Below are 26020 nucleotides of genomic sequence, written 5' to 3'. Positions count from 1 at the left end.
TTACTGGCAGTTACTGGTATATCTATTGTGATCTTTCTTTTTTCTTTCTCTTTTCCAATCTTTTGACTTTTCTCTCTTGTTTTCTGTATTACACTGAAGTTGTTTTAGCTGTGGTGGGGCAGAGAAGGGCTCCACAGCACGGCAGCATCCTTCCCTCCCCCTCTCCTGGCAGGGAGGGGTCCCAACGCAAGGCACCAGGACTGCCTTCTCCAGAGACAGGGTGAAGGGAGGCACTTGAGTGTATCACCACGGAGGAGAGAAGGTGCAAGAAAACAGAACCTGTCCAGCAAGGAAATAAACTTCACGTAACAAAAAAAATACTGTGAACATTAAATGGATTTGTATTTTAAGTTAATCACTACCTAGAAGGAAGGTGCTCTTGGAAAGATTCAATGTCTTTTTCCTATTTCAAATATTAATACCTTTTTTTTTTTAATAATAAAAAAAATGAGGTGGAATATCCTACAGAATCTTAAAAAGAAAACACTGCGGAAGCTGAGAAAGAGACTGTTACTCCCTGCTCTGCTATATAACTGCCTAACAGATAACGCTTAATTCCTTATTGTGGTACCAAATGTTTTTCTTTCATGTGATTCTCCCATTTTTTCCTTCCTTTAAATTTAGGACAGGAAAGCTCAGAAAATAGATGGCTTGAAAATGGTCTTTCTCCTTGCAATGGAAATGTTGGTTCTTCCCTGAAAAGGGTACTCTGCTAAAAGGTCAGGTCTTCCCCTTCCTAGCTGTCTTTCATGGACAAAACTCTGCTTTTGATGTAATGGATTATTTAGGATTTTGTAGGAAGGCCTGAGGGATCTGCTGAAATAGGTAAAATGATTACGAGTGGCAGCCTGAAATGTACAGAAGTAAGAGAAACATTTTTGTGCTGTTTAAAAATAATTAAAAAAAAAAGACTGAAATGTTAAGTTTGAATAATTGTTATCTTTAAGGTAGAAGCAGAACAGAACATGATCCTGATGTTAACTGTAACATCCTTCACAACATCGGAAATAACCTTGCATTATTGATACAACAGACCTCAATGGAAATTACTTATTTTCTTCCTACTTTAAATTTAAAAATAATGGACTGATTGGACCAAGCAGCTGAAAGCACAGATAGTGCATCTAGAGTTTGTTTTGTGAATTATTAAAACAGCTCAAAGTTAAAAATTTAGCGTTGCTTGGAAATCTACTCTCCCATTTAGCTTGACTACTGTTTTCAGTTTACATTATTTCTTAGACACTGCTGTGAAACTTCCTCTTAATTGGAGGCTATTGTGGGACTTGAAGATTTTTGTTTATTTGAAAAATATAGTACGGCTGAATTACCAGGACCTATTAATATATATGTAGTAATGACATATAATCGCCCACAACTCCCTTGAGATGGCTCTGGCACAACAACCCCATTTCATTTTCATGAAATAAAAAGCATCCAATTACCTAAACAACCACCTATTTCACATTAACTACACACCAATAATCAGTCAATTGGGGGAATGTTTATTTCTGTGGTACATCACGCCTCACATCCTCCTTGTCCTCTCTGGGTATACCTTTTTCCCTTCGCTGGGGGCTTTATTTGTAGGTGGGGTGGTAGATTTACATCTCCCCATAATTCCTTCGGTAAAACTGTTCAACATGTCTTCTATTTGTCCAACATGCTGTAAGCAATGTTGTTGCTTACTATTATGCTTCGTGAACTTGGGCCAGCAACCCAGCAGTACAGCCAGGCATATTTTTAAAGTGCTGCTGCATACCAATAAACAGACCCTCATACATATATTTTTTTTTCCAAAAATGCAAGGAGCCCCATCTGTACTGTAAACGCATATGTACATTTTTCACTATAATGCAATCTGTCCAAAGTCATCCTTATTATGTGTGTGGGACATTGTCTCAGGAGCAGGGTGGCAGAGGCTTTCCAGGCTAGGTGACGGATAACGCACAGTACCCCACTGGGTTCCCTCTATTAATGCTCACTCTGCAAAAAGAAGCCTCAGGCACTGGGTCACAAAATGTTCCAGCATCTCCCAGGAGGTCAGTATTGAAAGATAAAGGCAGGCAGAGGCACGGCTTACATAAAGCGCAGGCTTGGCACGAATACTTTCACATCCAACTCGGAGATATTGCGGAGAGCTCAAACTTCCTTCCTTTTCTCTGAAGAAATCTCAATTTTTAGCCCTCAAAGAGCCAAGAGGGCATGTGGAGTTCCTCAAAGGCATGAGCAGGATCTCGGGCACAGTCTGTGCTTCTGATCATTTCAGCAGCTGAAGGAGGCGCTACGCAACGCGGAGGGAAGTGAGCTGTTCACTGCTCAGCTGTACCGCTGCCGCGCTCCAGTGAGTGTTTGCCGTGGAAAGGTGCATGTCCGTCGGCATCGATGAAAGGGCAGTACAAGTAATGATCTTGGCCACTGCTACAGAAACTCCTTCCCCTCCCATGCTTTCCTTCATGGGGCACAAAGTAAAAGCAATTGCCAGAAATTTCCATCCGTCACCAAAATCCCTGCCTGGATCAGGGAAATAAGGAAGCAGCTGCAGTCTTTCAACTTTACTGCTGCACTTCCAGCTCAGGAAAATGGCCCTTGCAATGCACCATAAATATCAACGAGTCAAAGCAACCAAAAAATTGTTCCAGAACTATCAAGATTTCTCATTGTACCTACCTGCCACTGCACAAGGACAGATGAAGTCGTGTGGGGAGTTACCAACACGGAACTGGGTGGTTCACCTGGAACTAAATACGAAAGGTAGGTAAGCAAGTCTGTTACAGTCACAGGCTGGGGAACGGGCAGCTTTTCTTCACCAGGTTCTCCTTTCACTGCTGAAGAAAACCTTCTATCCCAGCTACCGTGTGGTGGGTCTCAAATGCCATGTGGTGGATATGAACATTGCCAGCCACTTCTCGTTCAGCTCTCGCTCTACCTATGGCCTTGGCAACTTGAGCAGGAATAAGAGAAAAAGCTGAGGGTGTAAATCTAGAGGAAGCTGCAGCGTGCCAGCTGCTCCCAAACAACTGGATACACACTTGAGGGGAAGCTGAACCACCTGTGTGTGTGCTTGGAAGCGCGAGCAAACCGATTCCAAAATTGCCATGATACTATTCCCACAGCTGGGGCAAGCCCACCTTGGTTTTAGGAGTCTGTGTGACATAGTCACAGATTATTTTAGTTGGGACACCTGGATCTGCCATGGGTTAAGCCGTGCCTGTGCCCGTGGCCTGCAGCACATACACACAAGGCTGCAGCAGCTCAAACACGGAGAAGGGAAGGCTTATCAGGAGCTGACAGCCCGCCGCAGTGCAATGCTCTAGTGGCAGCACCAGGTTTGCTCAGCAGAATAAAAGTGCAGTTTGTTATGGAGGTGAGAAGCTCTCACAATGTTTCCCTGCTGTAAGAGTCCAAGCACAACTCTGGATTCACCGTAGCTAAATTCAAAGAGAATTGAAAATAAAATTTTAAATTCTGAAACAGTGAGTCAGTGCTGTCTCATTAGTACCAGTTACAGCCCACACCAATACAGCAGACACTCTTCAGGAAGGTCAGGATGTCTTTAAAAGGCTGCCAGGCACATTATTCAAGTATTACGTGGGTTCTTGTTTAACTTAGGATACTCCTGAACTCTGTCCTCTGATTTCTAATTTCAAGATCACATTCTCTCAACATTCATTTGCAAAACTGTTTCCTATTTTTGTATCTCAGTGTCGTACTTAACTAGTCATTCCTTGAGCTGTATGAAATTCTGGCTGATTCCTAGCACCATATATACATACATATATAAATATGCACCCCAGTATTACCCCGTTTCCCAGGCTAAGAGTAAATACCGATGCTTTTTCACACTTTGCAGAGCTCCTTTCACCATTCAAGACATCAGAGCTACTTCTGCATTCAGACATTGACTTTATACAATCAAGGAATTAGAAGCTGATCTCTAAGGCTAAAAATAAAAGCCTTGTCAATGTCATTCACAGTTTATTAGCCCTGATCTGCAGGATTAAATGTTCATGTTTCTAGGAGCTTCATATTCTTTCTTACTTACACCTCAGCAATTTTGCCATATTGCAGACTGATGTGGATGGTGAGTGAAAACAATTGAAGAAACTTCTTCAAAAGTATGTGTGGTTCTGCATTTATTTTTAATGATCTCTTGTAAATTATTCAATTTCTGCAAAGATAATGGTTAGTGCAAAGTTTGGAAGCCAATCAAATGGAGTTTAATTCCATTTTGAGACTCCTGAAAGAACGATTCATTATCAGAGGGCACAGCAGGACACTTAAGGCTGCCTGTTATTAATTCAGCCACATCTCATTACTACCTGTATCAATCTCCTATGAACAAAACCACATTGGCTGTTCAATTTTCACTCCGCAGTCCCAGTGGAGAACACATTACAGCCGGTCCAGCAAACCCCAGAGCACTGGGGAGCGCCCATCCCACGGCGATGCGCCCCGTGTGCCTCTCCTCGTTGCTTACCGTCCTGCAGAGTTGTGACCGCCTCCGTCTCTGTGCTGAAGTCGCTGTCTCCGATGTCGTTGGTTGCTTTCACTCGCATTTTGTAAGAGGTGAAGGGGTTCAAGCTGTGGAATGTAAAAAAACCCAACACAGCTGAGGGATGAAATCTCCCCACATCATCACAACCTGCCCCAGAATGAGCCTCTGCAGAGACCCTGCCCCTTGGAACTGAAGTCATTGAGTGGTTTGTCTCTTCTCCATGTCGCCTCTTCCTTGCAGCATCCCACAGCTTCCCATGATGCAGGGGTGTTCGCGCCCTTGCTGCCACCAGTGTCTTCTCAGACTTCCACTGGCCTGAGCTCCTGAAAACATGCAGACTCACAGCTGAGTTGGGCTTCAGAAAACACCCAGGACACTGCAGTTCACGGGAGCAGCTTGTGACTGGGGCTTGTTGGGAAGGACAAGATGAGAGCCGTGCATGGCTGGACAAAACCTGGCTTTCAAAGGTGCTTTGCCTGAGATAGCCTCAAACCAGCTCTGTGGGTCAGCTCATCCTCGGGGCATGGATGGGGATGAGAGGCAGGAGGAGGCAGGGAAGGTGCCCAGGGTCAGCCAGAGCCCAGCAGGCACTGGAATTCAGAGCACCAGCCTTTGGACTAATCCTCTAGACCATCCCGTTTGATCAGTGCATTTTATTCTTACTGAATTTCAAATTAATGCTATTACCTGGATGATTTAATAAAGACCCTAACAACAGGTTCCTTGCAGCTCTTTTCTCTGTGCAGTGCTTTAAGATCTGCAGAGAGTGATTTCCAGCTGACATAACCTTCGCAAAGGTTCTTCTGCCTTGGCTTGGCAGGGGAAGGTGTAGAGGAGGCTGCCTCTCAAGTCGCATGCAGAGGCTAGAAATGCAGAGCTGTAAGTTACAGGGGATTTAGCTAATTAATTGGTAGTGTCCAGCCATCAGCTGGCAGTTGTAACACCGACTACAATCCCAAGTAAAGTTACTTGTAAGGAATGATTAAACAGCAAGGGATAATGCGTTCTGAGGGACAGCACTCTTGCATCATGCACATGCTACTCTTCTGGATTTTCACAGGAAAATGCTTTTAGCCAGGGGGAGAAGAAATCTTTTCCACTAGTGCCACCCTATTAGGACACCATTACTTACCTACAGCAACTTGAATAACTTGAATCGTCTTTTCTTGATCTTTTGTTTTCAGTAATGCCAAGTCTAAATGACATATTTGGTTTCCTTGATTTTACAGGTTTTGACTAGAAAGATACCAGATATAATTTGGGGTGCGTATAACACCTCCAAGGTCAATGAATCAGGTCTATATTTGTCCCTGTAACTGTCAAATTGTCTTTTTTTCTGCACAATTAGATGAAAGGATAGCAATGTATCTGCATCTTCTAGCAGATGATCGGTGAGCTACCATACGCCATAGCTACTGATGTTCTTATAACAGACCTGAAAAATCCATATCTGAATGCTTTCCATACTTGACTCACCAAAAGCTCACAGCCTTTTGGAAATAATCTGATTTGTACAAGCTTGTCAACAGAGGAAATGGACAGCAAAACAAGTACCTTCTCACAGACATTCAATTGCTTTTGTAGATGTTACAAGGACTTTAACTACAACAGCAGCACTGAGGCTATAATGAAGCCTGAATAACAAAGTTTAAACATTCTGATCCTATCTATAAACTTCAGTATGGAAAATACAGATAAAAATGGTTCTCATTTCATCTGGAAAAACTTACGTAGAGATAACTGCAATGTAGCATTGAGAGTGGATTTTAACATCAGTCACTACTGAAAAGGATTTTTTAACTAGTTGTATTTTACAGAGCATTGTGTAGCTACATATGGTTTAGCCTGAGTAGCATTATCTACGGTGCTGAGCTTTCAGGAAGGGCTTCAAAAAGATACATTGCAATCCAACTTTAATTAGATTTATTGCATGACCTTCAGCAAATCTCTCAACTGCTGCTTGTAACACCACCTCTAAAATGGGAGCAGTGACCTCACTTAACCTCTCTCCCGTCAAAAGACTGTGAAGCTGAGTGATGCCTGCTTTGGTTTCCTAACTGTTGGAAGTGGGAAGTTTGGGAATTTCTATGCTAGCCTGGGATCATATGGTACCTTTCAATAATGCAGGACGTCGCCTCATGGCTGATGGAAGAGGAGTAGGTTTGCCAGTCTCCATTTGGCAGTTCTCGCACTTGTACTGTAAAATACCGTATTGGTGAAGATCCATCACTTCCCGGGACCCACTTCAACAGCAGACTCCGTGACGACACATCACTCTGGGGGGTCACCACCTGCCTGGGGGGTGCTGGTCGTTCTGCAATTAAACCATAATTCGGTACTTCTTTGAGAGGAAATTCAAGCTAACATGAAACGTGACAGCCTGATCAGATTTTCATAGTGGTAGCGCTATGGGAGACTGAACTTCGGGATCCGCCCCATGAAGAACACAAACCACCTCATTCCTTAACCTCCTACTGCAAAGAAGAGCAGAAACTCGATTCTTTTCTCCCTGCACAGGACACCATTGAATATACACCTTCCTACATCAAACCTGGGGGGGGGTGTCAGCCTGGTAGGTTAAGGAAGAACCATTAGGACCAGCAGCCAAGCAAACCAAGGAAATCTTTAATGAAACTCAGCTATGCTTCTAGCTGCAATTGCTCTTTTGACAGAATTTGCCTGTAAACTAGTTCACTTTTTAACCTGTGCTTACTACTTGGTACCATGGGACTACGTTCTTTCTCTGTGTGCTGTGTAGCATCCTCTTCCACCAGCTGCTCCCCAGCTGAAGCATGAAGACGAGGAAGGGATGAGCTGGAACAGGCTGCTGTGCAGCAGAGTCCAAGCACACAACTTGCAGCCAATAATTCCTGTACCGGCTCTCTCTGGCCAGGGACTGGGAACCATCAGCAGCTCCTGCTGCTGCTTCCAAAGCCCAGCCTGGGGACAGTGCAGAGCTGGGGGTGAGCACCCACTGCAGTTCACTTCCAGAGCTCCCCAGTTCTTCCCTTCGTGCCCACTAACCCTGAACCTGCAAAACCTTGAGCCTGCAAAACCCAACCAGTGCCTGTGCTGAGGGAGATCTCTCCAGAGTAATTACCCGTACACCTTTTAGATGAGGCAGGGAATGGAAATGGAGGTATAAGCATGCTTGTCCCCAACTGTTTCAATATAGATCTCCTTTCCCGTCACTGTGTCTCCGCACTCCATCGATTTCAATAGAGAAACTCTATAGAGTGAGGAATAATTGTTTAATTGTTTATCATGAAGATTATTGATTCTGATTAAAATGTGTGGCATGTAATAAAGCAGAAATTGATTGGAGACACCGCAGTGACTTGCTTTTGAGAAGCAATTCAATTCAACTTCATCAGCACTTGTTTCCACGAACACACCTCCGCCTGCCCGATTCCTCACCGCTCCATAGGGCCAGCACTTCGCTGCCTTACCATAAAACCATTTCCTATTTTTTTGGCATTTCTCTGCAGCATGCTCTTGCTGACACCAGTGCCCAAAGATTTGTAAGCTATCAGCTGGAGGAAGCCCCTGGTGCCAGCAGCCTGCGAGCTGGAGTACAATGCAAAAGGTCAATGCCTTACACTGACAGGCTGAGACAGGTATTCAGGGTTATTCTATCAGAGGAAGCGAGTGTTGTGCAGGGATTTAATACTCTCTGCTGATAAGCTTTAACCAGCTTGTAGTTTTGGGCAGGTCAGATCTTGCAGTCAGTCCCCCATGACTGGGTTTCCTTCTGCTGCTAATGGGAGATCTTAAAATCTCTTGTATGGCAAGACATACTTCCTGACTGTTTGTACAAACCCATTAGTATAAAGAGCTTATTTATGGGAATTTAGCCACGAGCAAATGCTAAGGTGAGCGAACTGCACAGGAATGTAAGGCCAGGCCATGTGACTCAATGGACTACTTTTAATTTCTTGCCGCATTTACATTTTCTGACTCAGTTCTGCTCTGATCACTGGAGTTACTATTCTGAAGGGTAACACACTACTACGTAGATTCAAAGCACTACAGAAGAACCTCTGGAGGATACAGCTACAATGCAAGCCGAGATCTATAAATCACAGGTGTAATTGCAAAATGTAAAGATATATTTGGATTATCCAAGGAATATAAAAGGACAAGAGTGACTGATTTTGCTAATTTTTGAGGGAATTTTTGTGTCTGCCTACCTTAGTATCAAGGACTGCACAGAGTATTGAATGAATTTTTATTAACGGAAATCAAATATCTTTTCACTCTAGAATATTTATTGCCATGTACAGAAGTTTCAGGTTTGTTTGTTTATTCACTTGTTAGCAGAATAGCTGCGCTGGATAGATTTCTTTATCATCCCCTCATATCAATCTTGCTGATATGATATTACACAATTCTTCTCTCTACACTTTACATACGGGATCACTTCAGTTAATGCTCCCTGCCTTGGGACTCAGATCCATAGCATGCATAGAGATACAGCAGAGCCATCCATCAAAAAGAGAAAGGGTGCATTTCATACTATGGCTTGCCTATTCAAGATAACCCTAAAGCATCGATAGCAACAAGGGATCATTGTTCCCACAGCAGAGCTGGGAGTTCTGCCTTGAGCTATTGTGTATCCAGCAACAGCTTGTGCATGGTCTGTGAAATCCGAGCACATTTTATTGAAAAGGAGAGGCTCCAAGCTTTGAGTATTCACTTTATTGGGCATAGTGGGGCTTTTTGAAACTTCCATATGTTGGACTTTAAACTTCCACTCTGACAGCAATCAGACAGGGGTGGAAGATACCTTGAGCCGATAAATCTCTTTGATGGACAGTATCTTTAGCAGAGGCACTTTAAGTTTCCTAACACAGCTCTGGAAGTTGTTTCTCTGAGGACTGCACTGTTACACACTGGGAAGGCTGCACATGACCTAGAGAGCTATGCCAGTGAGAATTTTAACACCAAACAGGCCAGAAGTAGTTGAAGTGCACCCCACAGATCTTGTTGCCTGTTGTTGAACATCATAGACTCATAGGATGGTTTGGGTTGGAAGGGACCTTAAAGACCATTGAGTTCCAACGCCCCGCCATGGGCAGGGACACCTTCCACCAGTCCAGGGTGCCCCCAGCCCAGTCCAGCCTGGCCTTGAGCCCTGCCAGGGATGGGGCACCCACAGCTGCCCTGGGCACCCTGCCGCAGTGCCTCACCACCCTCACGGTAAAGAATTCAGGCCAATGCCCTCTCTTCTTAGAAGTGTTACAGGAAAATAATACGGAAGACATTATTATGTGGGCAAATCCTTACTCTTGTACTAAATGATTTGCAAGGTCTAGAAAGGAGTTAAAACAAGAGATTGCTTAGCAGGCATGTTTTAAGAACTGGAAATAAATGTAACTGGTTGTATTATAGTGCAAGACTTGGGCAAGAGCCAAGACCAGGCACGCAAGCACATGCAAAAGTGTTAACAATAGTTGAAAGACATCTGTGGAGGTCTGCCCTAGTTACCTGCTGAAGGGTGCTTCTCTCTGAACTGTGATTTTTATAAATCACAGAAGTTGCATACTTCTAATTTTTGAGAGAGAAGTTTTCTTAAAGATCAATATCCAGACAACTCAACAGATCCCAGCGGCACATGGCACACGATCCAGTGATGCTGGTAACGCTACCCTGGCTAGTTTTGACTTTGCCAGCTCAAGAGACCAGATACATGCTTTGCAGTGGAACATGGCATATAGTACAAGACCAGAAGAAAACCCACACTCCTATTCCTTACCACTATATTCTCTTTTAACTCTGAATTATAAAAAAATAAAACCTTCATGCACAAGTAGAAAATATAATTTTTCTAACTGGCATCTCTAGGGATCTGTTCTAAGACTGGGGAATTGAGCAGTTACTTAAGCCAAAGCATTAAAAAAACCAAGTAATGATGCAGAGCAGATTCTGTAATACCTTATATACCTTTCATATTTTGACACATTTGGTATCTAAGCATCTGGTTTCATTTATACATGTGTAACTGGTGCTTTCTTCAAGTAGGTTCCCCACAGAACAGAACCTGACTGGAGATTCAGAATGCGAATAACCATTTTATGGCTGATGCAAGAGGCAGAAAAATTCTGAGCGATCCAGATGCAAACACTCTGCTCGAGTGTGTGGCAGTGAAAGGCCAGAGTATTTGCTAACACATTAGGTCAGGACTGAGGTACAATGGAGAAGCTGTGGAGAAATCCTGCAAGATCGCCACCTCTCATTTTGCATTCTCTAATCAATATAATTCATCCATCACTTACTTTCTTAAGATTGCAATCTTTCTAGAAAATGAGAGAGCTGAAAAAAGATCTGACTGCCGGAGGAGGCTGCGTATGGCCAATATAGCAGCTGATGGAAAAATCAATCTCCAACAGCCTGGCAGGTTAGAAGAACTGTGTCTCATAAAAGTCTGTCTTGCTCACCAGGTTTCTCAAATCATGATGGTTTGGGGCATGTTTATGGGGTGAGAGGGAGGAGCTGCACAGGCTGTAGCTTGTTATTAAAGCTCCCCTAAACGCAGCGCAGACTCCAATGCATGCAACAGCAAGTACCTCAACCTGTGGCTGCAAGCATTACCTCTTTTTTCTGTTGTGATCACTGTGGCTTCCAGAGGCTCCCCCCAGCCCTGCCTGGTCTTGGCAGATGTCCGGAAGATGTATGCTGACTCAGGGGTGAGATCCGTAGCAGTAAACTGCCTGACTGTTGAGCCAACCTCCACCGTCGTGAACTTGTTCGGGCTGCTGCTGGCCAGTCGGTAGGCAATCTGGTACCCTGAAGTCACAGCATCAATGAGAGAGAGAGAAAGGGTTAGGGTTTTCTTCCAGCAGAAGAGCACCAAAACTACTATTAGTTTAACATAATTGTTTCTCTGAGACCGGAATGAAGTAATTTACTTCCTTTAGTGTTATAAACCACTGCTACGCGGCAGTCCTCCCCCAGTCAGGTGCTGTACCTTATGAGGAAATCATACACAGCGGTGCACACAGGGGTCTATTGAATATGATCTGCAATAAAGCTGATTGCACTTGCCATCCTTGATACCAATGTGATAGAAAACCAGTTTAATCCTTCCCGAGGATACTGGTACCTTTTCAGAAAGGCAAAGGAACAGACTCCGTGCAACTGATGTCACCTCGTTGAGCCAGTTCAAGCCGACACTCTCAGCTCTCAGCTTCCCCTGCCCCAGCACAGCCGCGCACAGGCACACGTGGACGCACACACGCCCGTGCTGCTCTGCCCTCTCACAGCTGCAGCACCGGCTCGAGCTAAAGGTTCTTCAGCTGCAGCACAGCTGGATTGCCCAAACCATGCAGCCTTCATACCGCTCAAGTAAAGGCTTGCTCCTGCTTTTGCACTTGCCTTTCCCCAGCTCTCCCACTCCCCTGTAACTGCCCGGCGAGTGCTGACCCTTCTCCTCTTCTGCCATTCAACGTTGCTGCCCTTACCCACAGCCCAAAGCAGCAGCCCGCAAGCTGTGAGGTCCTGCCTCAACCATGCGGCACTTAATAATCAATTTTGTTGATGCCTGTAAGTGATAATCCCCAGTCCAACCTGCCTGACAATTAGGAGTTCACAGTTTAGCCTTATTATTAATGATTCAACTGTGCAAAGGAGGGCTTCCAGAGTTCTCACGCACCACTAGCAACAACTGTCCCCCGAAGAGGATCTGCCAAATGTTCAAACCCATTCTGTAAACCCAGCAATTTAATCAGGCTCTCACTTCTGGAGCTCAATGGTAACTTTCAGTCCAGCTGCTGACTTCCAAAATCAATTAATACCAGAACTGGTGTGGGGCTTTATTGCACAAGCTGAATACAGTTGTATGATTAAACGCTTCACGGAGTTAGACAGGGCAGAGGGCAGCCAACAAATCCAAATCAAACCAGCTGAAAACAAAACAGTCATGACATGATTCTGCCAACCCTCTGCTCATCTTCCCAATGACCGAAAGGGGTCTGCAGCACCTGAGACCATCTCTTTCTCTTGGAATTAATATCCCAGCTAGAGCCTGAACTCCCACCGCATTTTGGCTGTAACAAGAACAAGGGGAGCCAAATCCCGCGTGCTTCCTTGGTGAAGGTCAGTGCATGAATATGGAGGGTTTCATCTTACCTGTGGCTATTAGACAAAGTCAATGACATTTGTTTCCCACTGCGAATATGCCACATGCCCACTCACAGAGAAGGCAGAAACAGAGTTCCTGCACTCTCCTGAATGAATGCCATGCTTGCGTGTGGTGCACGTTGTCACAAACACTGGAATTAAATTGGGATACAGATGGTATTAATTTTGGTGTGCTGACTCACAGTACTGTTGACTATGCACCAGAGTTCCCTTGTCCTTTTTTTTTCTTTGGCAGCTGCTAGGGGAGGTCGGGCAACAGCCAGAGCTGCCTCGCATAGAACGAATTTGATCACAGCAATACCTCAAAGGGTGAACTTGGCTTTTCTAAGCATCTGTGGCTTCAGACTGTGCTCCTGCAGGCCGAGGTTACAAACAGGTTTGGGAACAGAGTCGAGTCACTGCAGTGCCTTAATGTGCTCTGGGCACCCACATTTGAAGGTGAGCATCGTGAGCATCAGCAGCGAGAGGCTCCCGGCACCCCAGCGGGCTCAGCCCGCACTGCCTGGGGTACCCTCGCACGCCGCGGCTGTCAGTTTGCTAGGCATATTCCTACAGCACCATTTCCACAGCCGGGTGGCTAGCGTTAGACTCCTTAAGGGCCCGAAGGAACATTGTAGGAGGAGTGGCTAAGGATTTGGGCTTGTCTAGGTTGGAAGAAAGGAGGCTGAGGAGCGGCTTCATTGCTCTCTGTAGCTTCCTGAGGAGGGGCTGTGGAGAGGGGGATGCTGAGCTCTTCTCCCTGGTATCCAGCGATAGGACACATGGGAATGGTCCAGAGCTGCACCAGGGCATGTTTAAACTGGACATTGGGAAGCACTGAGGGTGGTCAGACACTGGAACAGGCTTCCTAGAGAGGCAGCCAATGGCCTGAGCCTGCCAGTGTTTAAGAGGCATCTGCAGAACGCCTGTAACACCCCGCTTTAACGTGGCCAGGGCTACATGGTCACCGTCGGGCCCTTCCAACTGAAACAGCCTGTGCTACACCAATAAATAAAAAAGTGATTTTTTTGGAGCTCCTGAGCATGCTTAGATCCTAGTAAAGTCTTAGTGTCTTACACTTCGAACATTTTGATTTTTTCCACCTGCAAATACTTCCTTTTATCCACGGCACGAGCTCTCCCATTACTGGTCCAATACATTTCACGACAGTATTTCTGTACCTTTAATACTATAACACTTTGATCATTTTAAAGCCCACGGAAAGACAGATATCAACGGGGAGAAGTAACCGAGATACTACAATCATTTTTGTTTATACAGATATGAGGAATGTGGGAGTAAAAACCCCGGTGCAGGATCTTAATAAGGGGGAAAAACAGTCAAAGAAAAGCACTGGGGAATTTTTGCAGCAGCAGGAAACATGAAGGAAGAAATGACTAAGATGGCTAAAGAAGTTTGATAAAGGGACATAAGACGTAAAGAAAAAGACCTGGAGGGAAACAGAGAATATTAAAAGAATAGAAAAGTTGATTTATCTAGTTATTAAAAGATAAGTATGATATCTGGGACATATCCTTGTCAAACAATTTCCTCTCTTTTCTAAACCTTTGTAAAATATAAAGTGTAGTTAAAATGTAAGGAGGGAATAGAAAGATAACTATTTACTGCCAAATGGTGGTACTTGTGCTGGAAAGCCAATTACAAACACGTTCAGATTAGGCAAAGGAACACATACATATCTAGGCCATTGTAATAGGTTACACAAGAGTGGATCCTTGGCTAGTGTAGAAACTAATTTAGCCATGAGAAAGGAGAAATCACTTGTCACAGCCCGTCTCCCTGACAGGCTCCACAAATGCCCTTTCAATGCATCCCTGTGAAAGAGGGTATCAGCCCTCACTCTCCTCTCCTACGTCTGCCGCTTGGCTGATGATCTGGGTAAATATCTATTTTCCTGGATATCTCAGGCAGAGCTTACACAACCAGAGCCGTCACCTTCACAGATTTCCTCAGAAACTTGACACTTTCCTCGGCTTAATTTGAAGGTACATATCCAAGCTCTGCACCTGAACTCAGCTCACTCCCATTGCTACCTACAACCCACCTGAGAGACAGCCAGTATCTTAATTTTGATCCCCTACATCACCTTCTCCTATTCGATGTTTTGGATCAGCCAGGATACATAGCACCATAAAAAGCATCACTTTTCTTTTTTCTGAGTGGCACAGAAGACACAGTATTTAAACTACAGCTTGGATAATAATCAGGGCTAATGCAAGATCAAAAAGATAAATTTATTAAGTTGATGAATTTTAGCAACAAGGGATGGAAGAAGACAGGAAATGTTAAGTGAAATCAAATGAGGCAAATCAATAGAGGTAAATGGAAAGTGTTCAAAGAGAAATTAACGTATGCTCGAGGGCTATAAGAGGCAATAGCTACAATTGCTGCAGTGAAGGAATAAGGAAGTTTCCTTCCTTGACTAGATTATGACGATAAGATGATGCAGATATAGTAAAAAAAAATAATCAAATATTCTTAAAGAAAGTAAAATCTTTAAAAGGTGATCAGAGCAAACGTTTTTAGGAAAGGAGTATCTTACAGCATATGAACCATCTGGAAGGTCAGTGAGAAGAATTCATTTTGTTTTCTTAATTTTATTCCCATATCGCGTTATATCCCAAACCTCTTCTGCTGTTGGGAGTTCTGCTGTTCACAGGCTACAACAGCATTAAAAAAGCCCTGAAAGATCAACTCTTCAGGAGTTTATTTATTCATTGAAACTAGGCTTATTTCTTGCATTAGCATATTTTCTCAAGTATTTTTTGCACAACTGCAAGCAGTTTCATGAGCTACGCTTTCTGAACTCAATAAATGGCAACAGTCTGAACCGCCTGTTAAATGTTAGGTCATTGTAACACAACCAGTGGATTCCCCAAAGCAAACAGGCAGGAAGATGACAACACACCATGAATATAAAAAAGCTTTCAAGCTCATCACCATACAAAACCCTTCAGAACTGACAGCACCCATTCATGCAGGCCATGGTGCAGCAGAGATACAAACACTTATTAATTTGTCACAGAACTTAGGGAAAGCCAAATGATACTGGGAGGTGACGGGCTGCCCAGTGGAGCAGCAATCCAGTTTGTTGATTTTGCTGCTTATCTGATTAAGGGCCAGTGGGTGTGCAAAGGCAGTGTAAGATCAAAATATGAATTTGCAAACGTGGATTACTTTCAATTTTGGTTCTAATTCTCAGTGCAGTTCTTACACTCTTTTGCAATAAGCTTCAGGTAAACGCTAAATACAAGGACACCATGAGAAACACTAACCAGGGCCTGGAAGGATGCAGGGTGGGCTCTCATTTTCAGGGAAGCTCATAGCTAGAGGTGTACGTACGCACATCAATGCATCATTTTTCCTCAACAGCATTTGAAGGAACTGTGTTGGGTGATAGCTGAACACAGCGCAGAAAAGAAGACAGAGTGAAGCCTCAGATGGTTAGCATAACATTCCCAAAAGGAGAAATGGAAATATCTAGCAGTCTTCCGCAGTAAAATATTTAAACAAACAAACAAGTGGTTTTCCTTTTGGTGCCTGCCAGTATTTCATCCTGCTAATCTCTCTCTGAAATGCTAGAACATGTTTTGATATAGATTACAAAAATGTTAGCTGCAAAGGTGCTTGTATACTCGGAGGACAAAGCTAGCAGAGCAGGAACATTAGTTCAAAGGCTCCGAATGTAAGTTCTCTTGCAAAGCAAGTGTTTTTCCTTTCCAACCCCACCAGTGAATAGAAGGGCACTGTGCAAAATCACATTAACTTATTAATTTCAACAACACTACTTCAGTGCACTTGACTGTGGGGGTTACGGTGGTGTTTTGAAAGTTCATTATAGTAATGAGATCTAAAAGGTGAACAGGAAAAAAACCAACCTCGCAACCTTTACTTCAAATGCTACACATTGTTTTTTATCTATTTTTGGAGCAGACGTCACTTCTTAGGAAAGATCACAGAAGTATCCAACGTGAGTAATTTTTACTTTTTCTCTCTGACATTGGCGGCTTCCATGAAGCTCAATATTTCTACTATTGAAAAATGAAAGAGTAAGAACTGTTGAATAAAGACAATAGACTTCAAAAGAGGTGGACTGGGGGAACTGGCAGGTAACACCCCCCTGGGAAGGAATTATAAGGGAAAAAGGAATTCAGGTTAGCTGGCAGTTTTAAAAGAGACAAAATTGGTACAACTATCCCAACGCAGACCAAAGATGTTAAGAGGCCAGTGTGTTTGCATTCAGAGCTTACTAATGACCTGAAAATCAAAACTGAATCTGACAAAACGTTGAAACGGGACACATGTCTAAAGGAGCGTATAAATAGGCAGCACAAGCATGTAGGGACAAAATCCGAATGGCTCAAGTGCAAAGTGAGTTGTAACTTAAAGGGCATCAAAGACAATGAGAAAGATTTTATAAATACATCAGAAATCAGAGAGACAGAAGGAGGACAAGTCAACTAGTGGGAAGAAAAGAAGAGCGCAAGACAGGCAAGACAGAAAAGAACGGAAGGCTGATACCTCCGCTGCTTCATTTCCACACACACACACACAAAAGTTGATGCTGACTAGATTATTAAGGTAAATTAAAGTGACAACAACATAAGCAGGGATGTAGGCTAGAATAGAGAACAGCTTAACGAATACTTAGATAAGCTAGATGTAATCAAGTCAGAAAGGCCCGATGAAATGTGCCCCGCAGTGCTCATCTAACTAGCTGAAGCCGTCTCTGAATAATTAGCGATTATCTTCAAGAACTTTTGAAGGATAGGTGACATCCCAGAACGCTACAGAAAGGCAAGCAGAGTATCCCATATTTTAAAATGCAGAAAGACCGCCCAGAGGAATTATGGACAAATCAGACTAAACTTCAATACCCAGAAAGATCCTGGGAAAAAAATATGAGTCAACATAAAGTGCCAAGGAACAGCCAATATGTATTTGTCTGGAGCAAATAACAAATATCAAATAATCTGTTTTCCATTTTGACAATGTAATTGGCCAGGTGGGAAGAGTAGATATGACATCAAGTAAGGCTTTAGTGTGGCTGCACACAGCCCCACCAAAAGCAAAAAAAAAAAGAAACAGAATCTAAGAGAAATACTACACATTTTGACATGAACGCTTTCAGAAAAAAAAAAAAGTCAGAACGTTGTTATCAATAGTTTGCTAACAAACTGGGAGGACATACTAAGCAAGGTCTCATGAGACCTCATGAATGAGTCTGGTTCTGTTCAATACTTTCATTAATGATCTGGCTGATAGAATTGCCAGTCTACTTGCAAACTCCAAAAATGAAACCAAATTGTGAGTGGCTGTGTGCACTTTAGAGGACAAGAGTGTAATTTAAAGTGATCTTGATAATGAGGAGAGATGGTCTGGAATCAGTAAGATGAAATTCAATAAAGGAACCTGCCAATTATCACACTTACAAAGAAAAAACTTCAGGTACATATAAAAGAGGGATTGACTGACCTGGAAGTGTTCTGCAGTAAAAGGGTAAGAATTAATAGTGGGTCATAAACCTACTTAGCTACACCACCAGTGCTGCAAAAAAGTCGAGTCAGGACAGCAGCAAGTATCCTGGGACATGTTACCGGGATGTGACGGTGCAAGGCATCAGAAACAGCAGACCACAGGCTGAGCATCCAAGCATTCCTTAAGGGACAATTTCCCCTTCCCTCCCAACCCTGCGTTTTTGTGATTTTATCATCAACATAGCAGGAATGAGTAAGAACCAGCTGAGAAGGGGATACACTGCACAAAGCGCTCTGCAAAGACAGCACAGAAGAGAGCTCCTACTCCACCAAGTTTGCAACTTCAGCAACTAAGGCTGACAAAGTGCAGCAACATGAGACATTGGAACACAGTCGGGAAAGCAAAACCTCCTTTGTACTTTCTCATCATTTCTATCAAATGATTTTTTTTCTCCTTAACCACATCCTGTGATTCAAATCCCAGTATCTACTGAGAGCAAGTTCTAGGACACACAGTTCCTTAAAAAAAGCAACAAATCAAACCCACAAGACAACCTGGAAGCCAAGCTTCCCTGAGCTGCAGAGAAACCCTGTGTGGATCTGTCTCTGACAGCTAATGGCTGCCAAACTTCACACAGGCTCGTTCTTGTGCTCAGAAAATCCCTGCAGCATCTGCCTTCGGGTCCCATTTGATGATATCCCTGCATCGCCAGGATAGGATAGGAGGCAGGCAGGCACCCTCCACCCAGCAACGGAGGCTTTAGGAAATACTGCTAAAGGTCTACACGCAAGGCTGAGCGGTGGCGGTGAAACCAGAAGCAGAAAGGCCTGGCAGACTGAGAACTGAAAAAAAAAAAAAAAAAAAAAAAACCAACCCAAAAGCTTTTGCCTCAGTTTTCGGAATTGAGACACAAATCTTTACTCACCAGCTGGAACGACTGTAAAATGTGTTTAACATCAGCAGAGAACAAAAAATTGCTGGGTAACTATTAGCTACTTTAATTTTAGAGGCAGGAATGGATCCTTAGGTTGTAAAATTCTTCACGTTTTAAGTACAAGTAGTGGCTGGTGTCCACAATTGCAAAGGCAGCCCAAGAGTTATGGGAGCAGGAAGGTAAGAAGGTTTTCCACAAATTCCTGTCATGCCGTGCTGCCTCTGTCTCCCTTGATGAAAGCCAAATATGAGTTAACTCCCTGTGACCTGTCAGCCAGTATTATGCAAAGGAAGCAATAAAAAGGAAGCAAAGATGAAACCGAAACAGCAGGTGTGCCGGCAAAAGCGAGCGGAGGGAAGGAGGGGAAAATCCAGCTCTCCCTCGCTGCAGCTCCACAGGCAGTTTGCCCAGCAGCCAGCCAAATGGGTTACAAACCCAAATGCAGATGGGAAGAGAGACAACAATTCGAACAGTGCCATGAATGACATGTAATTCTGGCTCAGGAAAACACACCGTGGAGCCGGGCAGACTCCCGGTACCACGTCTGTCAGCTGACACCAACATCTCTTCTTTTCTTTAGCCACAGATTTGCTTATGTGTGCTTTCTAATCCAATGTGCAAGGGGAAGGAAAACCCAACAGCTGGAGCTTGCTGTGATCCCCAGCCCTCACCTCCCAGCCCTGCGTTTGCTGCTCTGTCTTACCCAGAATAATCCCATTGGGCTCCTCTGGCGGCTGCCAAACGATCCGTACGGATGTCAGCCTCACCTCGGGGAACACCAGCCTCACGGGCGGCCCGGGGGCTGGAAAGAAAAACAGAAATCAGATCGTGCTAGCATGCATGGCATGTCAGAGGAGGAATTGCAAGTTTTCTGCTCCCCTTGCAGAGAAGGCAGCCGGGGCTGTATCCCACCACCAGCCGCAGATGGTGGGGAGCCCCTATGTATGCACATCATATACATTTATTCTGAGGAATCCTGTCCATGGCCAAATGCCTCCAGCACCCACAGACAACAAACATGACACAGAACCAGTGCACCCTACAGTGTCTTACCCACACCTGTGGAACGTTTAGCAGGATGCTGTGACAAAGGAGCTCTGACCTCTGCGAGAGTTACCCCCACCTCCACAGCCAAGGGGTCCCTGCCAACAGCTGCATCACCACTGGGTAACGCCACATACTGTGGAGCAAGTCACTGAGTTGCCTTTACAGAGAGCTATGTGTCAGCTTAATCCACTTCATACTTGTTGGAATTCAGTAGTATCTCCTCCCCACGCCATCAGCACCAGCTTTGAACTGCCTTCTGATTTTACATTCTGATTTTACATGTGCATTTTAAAGACCCGGGTCTGAGCAGGAGAACCAGAGGCAGGTGAGATGCACATTAACACCGACGGCTGGTGGCTGTGCTGACCATCCCAGGTTCGTGAGGTGAGGAGATGCTAATTCATACATTAGTAGCTGCAAAATTTCCCCTTCAGCACAAATTCCACCTGCATTACCCCTGATGATACTTTTAATTAAGTTGCGCCCAGAGGAGACACAACATATTTATGTCAGGGGTATAGAGATGGAAGAACAATTTGTACCATTTGCCAACATGCACTTACGGAGGAAACTGCTATAATGGGGTTATCAAAAACAAACAGTTTTAAATATTTCTCATTATAGTTCGATATGTACATTTCAGTGAGCGCTGCTTCTCTCCCTGCAGAGTTCTGTAACAGTAATTTCTCTTTGTTTCCTTTCAGAGAAAAGCCAAGTCCCCACGCAGGCAGTATGCTGAAAAAACGTCTAAAAAACATCAGGGAGCTGCTGTCCCTGATCCTGCACGCTCCTGCTCCGTCCCTGCACTCCGCAGAAAATGTCTTGGTAAGCCTCAAGCCTGAATGTGTCCTCAGCCCAGCCAAATTACCTTAATGAAGTTGCTTTTAGAAACCAGTACTTATTCCATCACTATTGTGAAAAGATTTTGATGAAAAAGAGAGAGAGGTTTTCTTGTTCATCTTCACTGGCAGCAATAAACAGACGCCTCTCACACTGATATTAACATTCATTTACTACTGAAAAGATAATGGAACTAAAAGTAACTTGAGCATCTGCAAAGCCAAAAATATTTTAAGAGTGGAACTAAAAGTAACTTGAGCATCTGCAAAGCCAAAAATATTTTAAGAGTGGAACTAAACTTCTGCAAGAGTCCCTCAGCAGGAATGCTGCCACCACACCGATGTGGTCAGACAGCACCGGGGCAAGGGGCTGCCTTCAACACACAGAGCTGCACCCCGGAGTCCCTGAGCTCATGGGAAGTGCTGGAGGCAGTTGCAAAAGGAAGCTGGTAGGAATATTTTCCAGGGCCAATGCCTCCTTTTCAGGAGGAAAAAAAAAAAAAGAGAGAGAATGGATTACTGAAGTTGTAAATACCATATCTCTCCTTCAGTCCAATCAGACTCAATTTGTTTATTGCTTTCAATTGCAGCACTCTTATTTTTTTTTTTTGAGAATGATTGAACTTCAATAGGAATTTATAATTGGCCTTTAAAAAATGTCTTCAATAGAAATTGTCTACACCAAGCTTCAGAGTACAATTTTAGATTTTTTTTTTCCCCCTCTTCATCAGCTGTGGGGAAAGATGAAACAGAGGACTCTGGTTTTCTGTGTTTTTGCCAAATCCTCAGCCCACGATCGATGGAGTAGTGCTGAGTGATACTAGCTAGGCACCCAAGTCCTTCATTGGAAAAAAAAAAAATTAAAAAATTCCAAATAGCCCACACTTGCATCACTGAGAGAAAGCACTGATAAAAGGTTGGCTCAAATAAGATACTTATTTTGGTAACCTTTAAACTTACCATCATCCTTGGTTCTTTCTATGACTGCCGGAGAGCTGGGGACCCCATCTCCGATACGAGTGAATGCCAGCACCTGGATCTCGTAGAGCACGTATTTGCGCAAGGCAGAGAGCAGGAAGGACTGAGTGTGGTTACCTCTCACTATTTGGCTCTTTGGTTCTGAGTCTAAATCTTTTGCTTTGAAAAGTATCTGCAGAATAAATCAATATGAAATGTAGAAAGAAAAGGATTGTTACATGTGGGCTGAAAAGAGGGGGACACATTTTAGATTCTTCCTTTTCACAAAATAGAAAATGAGGTTATATTCACCAATCACCCCTTCCAAACACAGCACGCTTCCTATATCCTCTCCAGCTGACATGAATAATATAACTATCCAGCAGGTGAATAATAAATAGCAAATGCAAAACCATATCCATGTAACGTATTAAAGATTAAATGAGCATGAAACTCCAGCTGCATACCTTGTAACCCAGGATCAGACCATTCTGCTCGGACTCCGGGACTGTGGCCCATGTCAGAAGGATCTGGGTGGAACTCACGGCTTCAGCAGAGACGTTCTCAGGAGGAGCAGAGGGAACTGGAATGACATGGCATCACCAAAAAGCAGAAATAGGTGAGACATACCAGATCATTTTGCTCCATCTCCCTATCTGCTTGGGATTATTCCAGGATCCCATAGAAGAGTATTCCAATCAAAAGGATGGAACAGGTTCCCGGCAACCCCTTCCTCTTGTATTCATCCTACATCATCTTTCTATTTCAGCCTGCTTCACAGTTTCTTGCCAGTTCATCTTAGAAATCACAATGTTTGTAAAGAGCTAAACATTTAATACTAACCAGTGTCTACAGATAAGACAGTAAATACAGTCAGATATGAATAAATTTCAAGTTCTATATATCTGCAGTAATTAGAATTAAGTTTAAATTGCTGGACTTCTACAGAAGTCTATCTCCTAGTATTTCTTTCACATACATTTTATTTCCCTGTGCCAAAAGCGAGAAATCTTTATGAATGGGAGTTTATCTTACGGTACGATCTGTTCGAACAAGAAGTTTTACACCCCCCTGGCTTCCTATATTATCTGAAAGGGAATTATAGCATCTTGTCTAGAGTTAGCAATAATTTCAACGACTGGATTGCACTCCCAGTTCAGTAAGAAGTTCTTTAACCTCTAAGCCTTTTGATTATGTGATAGTGCTCAACATTTGCAATACATCAATTATAGACGGATACATTAATGCAAGGTGTATTTTCAGGGACTGATACAGTGTAACTGAAAGATATGCCTATTTCATTTATGTTGCAAAATTGGCTCTTATGAAACTAGAAACATCATTAGAACGGATGGCACAGGAACACTGTAATTTTCTCTGACTCGAGAGAAAAGCAAACTTGCATTTTCTCATGCCATTAAAACTCTAACTGATGCAGAACCACCACACAACTGCAGGCTTTTGTAGGCAAGCTTAATAGCATGCCATGTTACACAAGCAGAATTTGAGGCTATTTTTAAGAGTTCACATTTTATGCTGCCCTTTTGCATTTATTTTATCCCCCCCCCCTTCCTCCGTGGCATTTCCAACATCTGAAGGGTACAGCCTGCTTTAAAGCATGATCCACCTGTCAGACCTCAAGAGAACATTCCCCAAGTTATGTTACACAAGCACTTATGGACAGTAAGGCTTGATTAGGTCCTGAATACATCACAAAAAGGAGCACAAATCTCTGCCAAAAGTAATGCTTTCCTGGCTGTCCGAATGAAAGAACAGATCTGCTGTTTTGAAGGAGAGCTCCTGAAGCTCCTAGCAACACGAACGAGATAATGAATATGACACCAGAATTAATACAAATTAAAAAAAAATTCACACACACACCACCCTTGTGCACTCAAGGTTAACCACAAAGACAGTAATTTCTGAAACAATTTCTCTGCTACCAGTTATGTGGGACATGAAAAACAGAGCATCATCACACAAAACTGCAGTGGACTAAAAATCTAATTTTTTTTTCCCCTCCAATGCTGAAGTGCCTTTTTTTTTTTTCTTTTTCCCAAATTTTCTGCTAGATTTATCCCCCACAAGGATATAATTATGTTAAAGGAAAATAGATTGCCAGGAGCCATGAATGTCTTTGGATAGCTGCCATAACTTTATCTGTAGATCTTCACAAAGCTACTCCCACATGAATCACTTCTGGAGAGAGAAAGGGTGGAGGTGGGTTGCAGGAAACCAGAATGCGTAGAGGAAAGGAGCCCTTTCCAGCCACATTTTTTATCTGGTTTGAAGCCTTTCAAGAGAGAAAAAGTTTGTTTGTTTTACAAATATTTCTTTTCCTCTTTGATCAACAGCCATGAGTTTTCCCGAATTGACAGAAGGTGGAAGCTGCGCCCAGGCTGGCCCTGAGCGTACACCTGCTCTGCGGTGTGTGCACCACCCCGCTGCTGGCGGGGGGACTTGGGAGCTAACGAAGGAGGGAATGGTCTATCCCAAGATTGATGAGCCCAGGTTCCTCTTAATTCCCAGTGACAGCCAGAGCAGCTAAATGTCCTCTCTCGCTGGAAAGGAATCCAAGTCCAATGCCTAAATGGCAAAAAATACTTGCATTCCTTGAGCGTGCTTTAATTCGCCAGTTCTCATATTAGTGTTGAGAATTTTATTCTAATGGGGCTGGATGAATTCAAGATCTGCAAGTGATACTGTGGATCTTATCGTTGCCAGTCTGTCATCGAGTAACAGACTTTAATCGACCTTTTAAGAATGAACTGAAATGTAACCTTCACTTCTCTGACCCCTTCTCCTCTCTCAGGATACCTTGATTCAAAGAAATTATAGTTTGCTAAGACTAATTACTGGCTTGAGTGAGGCAATAGATCCCTTTTTCCTCTGCAAGCTCCCTTCCCTAACGCTGGTGTCCTTAACTGTTGCACTGAAGACTTTGTTATAAGCTCTAAAGCCACATTCTCATTAGTAGCCAGCAAGAAGAGCACAGAAGCCAAGCAAGAGTGTCCAAAAAAATCTCAGAGCTTTAACAAAATGAACCGGAAACACTGAAACTAAATGACGAGCTAATCCAGCAAACTGCCAGCTGCATGATGTACTTCGGAAGATCAAACGCAGGAAATTATACAGCTACTGGCACTTTGCACTGGAACTTCAATAAGAACTCAAGTTTTTAAGGTTATCCATGTTGGCGTCTAAGATCATGCATCCTCTTTCTACATCTGACAGAGCCACATTTGATTTATAGCAAATGATGCTGGTTTTATGTCTCTAATTGGGCCAAAAGGAGCTTTTAATAAGCTAGCCTGTATTCTGGCTTTCTAAGAAAGCTAGATAGTGGGATGTAGTAGTTCTCTCCACTTTTGCAGCTCATTTTGGCTCAACATCCATCACTGGTTTTTCAAAGTAAAAATGTAAGTGGTGTATTGTACCTCTGACGTCAATTAGGAAGTGCCAATTTAGAGCAACGGTCACGGCAAAAGCAGCATAGCTGCAGTCCGCAACCACTGCCTATAAAACTGGGTCCCACAGGCCAAATCTTCAGCTTGCAGAAACTGACAAATCCCCACAGGGACACCGGACCACAACATGTGAATTATCAGGTGATGCTTCATCACCCCACACAGTAAGTGCTTCATGAAGGTCAGCCTCTGAAGCATCGGGAGGCTGAGCCTTGCCATAGATATGCGAACACACTATTATTTTGCAAGACAAGCATACACATTCATGTAGGTAAATATTAGAAGCCCCAAAAATATTAAGGCACTGTGTTAAGTGTATTTGAGATAAATTGTTTGTAGCTAAAACAAACCAGCCCTGTCAAGGTGGTTCTTATACATTAGAGGTCTTTCGCATTTTCGTGCTTTCTCTGTATTGTATCTACTACCATTGTCAATTTATTGAGTGGAAACTGAGCTTGTTACTCTGCAGTTATTTTACACTGTAAAATTTAATGAGTTATTTAATTTCTAACATTATAAAAACATTTTGGATGGATAAAACCTGTCCTGTTTAAAAATCCTAATTCATCCCCCTCCATCTTCAGCTGCTTGCAACCCTACCCCAGATTTTCATTTTAGGGTTTCCCAACCGTTTTTCAAGCCTGGGTTACCAAAACCTATAGCA

General features: G+C 43.4%; 1 protein-coding gene across 4 annotated transcripts in view; it reads right to left on the bottom strand.

The window, feature by feature from the left end:
• The window catches only part of SDK1 (sidekick cell adhesion molecule 1), a 412484-nt gene that overhangs the window by 55311 nt on the left and 331153 nt on the right, over nt 1-26020 (bottom strand). For all 4 annotated transcript variants that reach the window (XM_055805382.1, XM_055805383.1, XM_005228982.4 and 1 more), the window contains 7 exons: nt 22357-22472; nt 21893-22082; nt 19750-19848; nt 11087-11281; nt 6608-6809; nt 4478-4581; nt 2668-2738 (listed from right to left, as the gene is read on the bottom strand). In XM_055805382.1, coding sequence (XP_055661357.1) covers nt 2668-2738; nt 4478-4581; nt 6608-6809; nt 11087-11281; nt 19750-19848; nt 21893-22082; nt 22357-22472 — 977 coding nt within the window. The remainder of the gene's footprint in view (nt 1-2667; nt 2739-4477; nt 4582-6607; nt 6810-11086; nt 11282-19749; nt 19849-21892; nt 22083-22356; nt 22473-26020) is intronic.

Source organism: Falco peregrinus, chromosome 5 (genome assembly GCF_023634155.1).
Source record: "Falco peregrinus isolate bFalPer1 chromosome 5, bFalPer1.pri, whole genome shotgun sequence".
NCBI lineage: Eukaryota > Metazoa > Chordata > Aves > Falconiformes > Falconidae > Falco > Falco peregrinus.
This window is presented reverse-complemented; position numbering and strand designations above follow the sequence as displayed.